Source organism: Protopterus annectens, chromosome 8.part0, assembly GCF_019279795.1.
Source record: "Protopterus annectens isolate FY-2018-M chromosome 8.part0, PAN1.0, whole genome shotgun sequence".
Classification (NCBI taxonomy): Eukaryota; Metazoa; Chordata; order Ceratodontiformes; family Protopteridae; genus Protopterus; species Protopterus annectens.
Genome location: NC_056741.1, coordinates 422,890,645 through 422,896,644, shown reverse-complemented (window position 1 = coordinate 422,896,644; position 6,000 = coordinate 422,890,645). Strand labels below are relative to the sequence as shown.

General features: G+C 35.9%; 1 protein-coding gene across 1 annotated transcript in view; it reads left to right on the top strand.

The window, feature by feature from the left end:
• Positions 1 to 1,675: 1,675 nt before the first annotated feature.
• The window catches only part of LOC122808243, a 163,554-nt gene continuing 159,229 nt past the window's right edge, over positions 1,676 to 6,000 (top strand). Inside the window, exon 1 of the mRNA XM_044079206.1 lies at positions 1,676 to 1,754. Coding sequence (XP_043935141.1) covers positions 1,676 to 1,754 — 79 coding nt within the window. The remainder of the gene's footprint in view (positions 1,755 to 6,000) is intronic.

The following is a 6,000-nucleotide window of genomic DNA, read 5'->3' as shown; positions in this document are numbered from 1 at the left end:
CCTTATTTCCAATTTTCCTTAAAACTCAACATAGGACTGGCAAGACCAGACAGGAGGAGAAGGTAACCACACACAATACATACCCAGTCACACATGGTACCATCACAACTTCAAATCATACATACTCACACAAAGACACACTTTCGGAGGCTCTGATCAAAAATTTAAAAAAACAGCAGAGGCCACCAGACAATTCAAACACATCTGACACAGATATCCTCCCAGAAGGGCCTCACAGAAATGGATAACTGGTGCCAGAGCCATGGCCTGAAGTTAAGCATGCAAAAATGCATAGTCATACCCTTTCCTAGCTACCATATAGGTGGCAATCCTGAGCACAGAGAAAAGTCAGTTTGACACTCATGTTGCTAAAGTAGTTAGGAAAACCTTCTATATCACCCACCTGATCATGAAGGGATAAAGTTCCTCACCAAAAGGATAAAGGGTCTCTGCTCAGAGGTGACCTGTGCCTGACATATAAGGCCATGTCAAACCCAGATTTGATGGTCTTGTTCAAGAGGAATCTTGACCAATGGATGGGAGATTGCAGATAGTATGAACCTATGAACCTATGAACCTATGAACCTATGAACCTATGAAATGGTTTTGAATCAACAAACATCAAATGCAGTCTGCATTCTATTTACTATGATGAATTGACTGTTGGTTATTGATTGCAGAGATCTTACTTTGCTATTTTGTACTGTATTGAAGTGTGCTTGTATAACTTAAAAATAAGACAATGCAGTTAGGATGCATTTCTGGTGCAGCTATGTAGTCAAACATTTTTTAGAACCATGTGGATCCAAATTCTGCAGGTGGTATCCCCCAAGGGAACAAATGTAAGCATTATGGCCCCACTCCTAGAGGAATGAATTTTCCGCATTGTGTCATCCTTCACTAGAGGTTCAAATGTAGGCATAAGCATATGTAAGTGTGACTTTGGACCTTTTGCTATGATTTTTGAAGGCCTCCTGCTATGATTTTTAAACCAGAGAGGGTGAGAGATATGGCAGTAGCTTTTCAGAAAACCCTGTACAGATTTGAATTATTTAGATTTTAGTATACTTAAGGCATACCTTAAAAGAGATGGAAATACAGAGGTCTTTGGAGTGGCTGTAACAGTTTGAAAATAAGATGGGCCAAGATCTCTTGAGAAGAAAAAAATAACCTGGTTAACCCAATATCCAACTCACATGTAGTAACATAGAAACTTCAAAGTATCTACCTGAACTCTTAAAGTCAAGGTCATGGAACCCCACACCCCCACCCCCATGTTCAGTCTGGCAAGTGACTGTCATGGTCAAATGCATGCCCTGCTGAATGGAGTCAACCTTGTCTGTGAAGAATTAGGCAGTTCACTCCCATGGGAATTAAAATCCTTCAGAGTGACCACATAGGCTGGACTGTTCTGCTTGTTGATCACTAAGGGGTGCATAGCTGCTTAGTTCCTTGCAGCAGACTTTGTCCTCTACCAGTAATGTGTATTCTTATGAAAGATCGCTAACCAATACTGTAATAATGTCAATCCATCATCCTGCCCTATGAAAAGACTTGAGCTCAGAGTCATGTAGTGATAGAAGATGGGTGTAGACGTATAGCAGTAAACTCAAGCGCAAATGCCACAGGTGTTACAGTGAACAACAGCACTGAATCATCTGGCCTACAGTCCAAGATGAGCTGGGCAAGGACAGAAGATGAAACTTTAGTTGTCATGTCTGATACATTTCTGAACTTGACTATCTCAGCTTCAGGTGGGATAAGGAAGGGTAGCTCAAGACTGAACCAGACCAACTGCTGATCAGATCAGGAGACTGGTCCAAACCCAGATATAAGATGACTATTCCCATGCTTACTGATGGCAGAGATAACAACCTGTACAAATCCACATCCTTCATAATGCCTACAAAATATTTTGCAAGAACCACAGAACTGGCATTGACCCAGATGTTGAAATTACCCAGGAGTATCCAGATAGGTGAATCAGAACAGAATCCATGAGGAGGCTGATGAAGCAGAAATGCCAATACACTCTTATGTCAATAGTAAATTAAACCAAAGCTCGATTTATTCCTGTTATACCCCTCAGCAGTCCACATTTTTGCCTCATATTTTTGGTCTGTTCCTCATAAAATTTTTGGTCTTCTGGCAAATCACTAATGACATATACTTGACTTTCAGACTTCATATATTTCAGAAATGCATGATAATGCAAAACCTGTTATTCTTGCAACTTTCTAAGTTTATAAGAACAGTATTTAAAACCTGTCACTATTTTTAGCATTTGTCCCCCATTATTTTAGCCTTTGTCCAAATTTCCTGCACTAAGGAGTTGAGAGATATAATTCCTGCCCCATGAGACACTCAAAGATATTAGTGATTGTGAATGGAAAAAGGACAATGTTAAGCTCTGCTACCCTCTCACTGCTGTTAATTCTAAGCGGCTGAATCAACATCAAGAGGGGTCAGAGGTTCATAGGTTCATAGATTAGTACTAGGCTAACTGCCGTTGTGGACCATTTTAGATCTAGCCAGTTAATCCATGTGAGAATCAAAGTTTGCACCCTGTGTCTGCAAGGCAAATATCTTAACCATTCTGTCAACCTTCCCCTCTAAAGGGAAACCATTACAGGGTCAGGCACAGCAAACTGAAGAACAGACCACAAATGCGAATTACAAACAAACAGGAACTTTAATAAAAAAAAAATAAAATAATACTCCAAAAGGACGTAAATGTATTACTTACTGTAGCAGCATACCTGGATCACTGTTGGAGTTACTAACATGATAAGCTACTAAATATGTTCATTTAAGAAGCCACAATATCACTCATGACTATTTAAATAATTGTCTGTAGTGCACTCATGCTCCATTGGCAAGTGTCAATCACCATCCCAAAACACTTGTGCCCAGGGCAGCTGCCATCTTGCACAACCCTAGTTACAGTTATGATCATTAAGACAAGATCACATCAAAGAAATGTGAAGGGGTCATCTTAAACTGGGTGGAGAGAGACAGAGACGGAGAGAGAGAAAATTGCCAGGCACAGGCAACAAACTGTAGACACAAGCTACTCCCCGGCTTTCACATACAGGTTTATGGACCTGTGGAATGAACCACCAGAATGAATAGTGGAGAAAACATGTAAAGATTCAAAAAGGTATGGGAGAGATGGAAAAAGTGTAGTGGGGAAGTTAGGAATGGAGTTAAGGTCAAACGTTAAATGAACTGAAAAGGAAAATTTTGTCTTTCTATCTCTTTCTGCTGCTAAGGAAATGCAGGAAAAAAATATCTGCAATTCACTGCTGGTGATGTGCAGCTAATTCATGACACCTGCCTAGACAATGAATGTTAAGGCCATGCATAATGCATCAATTAGGAGGAGACAGATGCAGGTTCTGCAAGATGTGAGTTTAGGGCATGGATTTTATTTTTCATAATTCTGGAAAAAATGTTTTTTTTATTTAAAACTTCAGCCTAATCAGTTATAAATGCTGTTACTATGTAAAAGAACTGAACTGCTGATTTCAAACTATGGAGAATAGGAAGCAGGCAAAGCAGTACTAAATATATAACAATTCAGTTCTTTATGTTTCTTTTTTTTTTTTTTTTTTTTTCCATAATAAATTTTTATTGAAATATATTTTCCAAAAACATTACAAAAATAAAATAAACATCACACACATAATACACTATAACTACTACAAACCATTTATACAATATCTACATGAAATGCTTCCTATATTTAATATATTCCTAAAATCAGTATCATGCTAATATAATATTGAAGACCTTTTCCCATATTTTCGGGTTATTAATATTTTTGTTAGTTTGTTTCAGAAGTAATTTATGTGCTAGTATATGCTTTATAGCCACAAGCTTAAAATTATTCCATGATGTCTTATGTGGTTCTAGCCAATTTGTGGCTATATAGAGTTTCATCAGCAAAAAATATTCATACAAATAATAGTTTGCGATCTGGAAAGCTCTCTTGGAGGAATGTGTAGAATCATAAATTACCATGACAGTGTAGAACTTTGATAACCCATCTTTTGCAGTTGTACTTTAAGAGAGTTCCAAAGTTTATATACGCATTTACAACTTCAGAACATATGAAGAAGATCCGCTGTTTGATCTGCACAGTATGGACAAATTGGAGAATTCCTAGGGTTAAATTTATGTAATCTAAGATGTGTGTAATATGCATTGTTCCAAATCATCAATTGCGTGTAAATCAGTTTTGAAAAGAAACTGATTTCCTAGTTATATCAATTGCTTTTAATATCTGATTGTCTGTTACTGTTACTTTTTTTACCCAATACTCTGAAAGCAAAATTTTGTCCTGAAATTTCAAATCCTTAATTAATTTATATGCAGTTGCTATAAATTTAGTGTCTTGTTGGATAGCTTGCCACAATTCAGAGCACTTATCCACAAATCCGGCTGCAGGTTTAAAGTTCCTAAAGTAGCTCAAGGCAAGTTCTTTAACTTGTCTCATTATAACAATGTAACTTCTAGGTAGATTCATTTCCTGTCTAATTTGTAAAGCCGATAAGTCAAGTTTATTAAAAACATCAAATAGAGTCAGATTAAGTATTAATGGAAATTTGCTGAGATCGATCAGCTGATTATTTAGTTTAAAATTAGGATTCCTGTGGAAAGGTTGAAGAACCATCATATATTGCAATAAATCTACGGACTGAAATAAAGTTTGCAAAGATGAGACACAGGTTATTATGTGGTCCATGACCCCATATTTTATCAGACTAATTTTGTCCATAAAGGGCAATGCTTTAGGATTTATTTTCCTATCCAAAATATGCTTATGATTCAAGACCACCCAAGTTAGTATCCATGTTGTATTCGTTACATCATAATTAGCAATTCTTAAAATTTTATTAGCGTTTACAATCAAATAATATGCTTCAAAATTTGGTAGTTCAAGTCCCCTCTTGTTTTAGGGTCATTAATTTCTCATAAGATATTCTAGTTCTTTTGGGTTCCAGATAAATTTAGCTAGATCTTTATGCATTTGTTTAAAACTGTTTTTGAAATTGATAATTGGGCAGACCTAAATATGTATAACATTAGGTGGTAGTATATTCATTTTCACTATTGATACTTTTGCTAATACCGGTAGTTTTAAATTCTTCCATCTGTCACAATCAGCTATTATGTGTTCCCATACTCGTTTAACATTATTGTTATAAAAGTCCTTATTATCCGTAGAAGTTGATACCCAAATATTTAATATTTTCTTTACATGTTAACTTCCCCATCAGGGCCATTAGTGAAAAAGGCTTTGGGGTTCTTAATGGGAAGATATTCGTTTTCTGTAAGTTAATTTTATAATTAGAAACTACTGAAAATTCGTTTATGAGCTTTAATATCTTTTCACTGTCTGAAATTGGGGTTGTACAATAAATAATAAGATCATCGGCGAATGCTGACATTAATATTTTATTCCTATAAATTATTGGTGCATTATGATACAAATTTTGCTTGATATATAAAAATAGGGGTTCTAGATATAGGTTAAACAATAAGGGGACATGGGACAACCCTGGCGAAGTACCATTTTTAATCTGTATTCTGTTAGAATAAGTCCTATTGATGTATAGCGTAGTGTATGGATTACTATATAATATTTGTAGCATCTGAATGAATTCTTGGGGCAAGTTAAAATAGGGTAACACATCAAACAAAAAATTTATGTCTACTCTATCAAATGCTTTCTGGGCATCTATTATAAGAGCATAGATATTAAAGTTGTTTTTTTTTAGCATACGTCATCATATTATGCAGTGTAAGTGTGTTATCGCTGGTTTGTCTAGTTGCCATAAATCCAGCTTGTTCCTTAGAAATTAGATATATCAAAACCTTCTTTAGTCTCGATGCTATAATTGATGTTAAAATTTTCATATCCACATTCATTAGTGCTATTGGTCTGTAATTATCTGGGTTAAGGGGATCCGAATTGGTTTTATGTATGAAAATTGT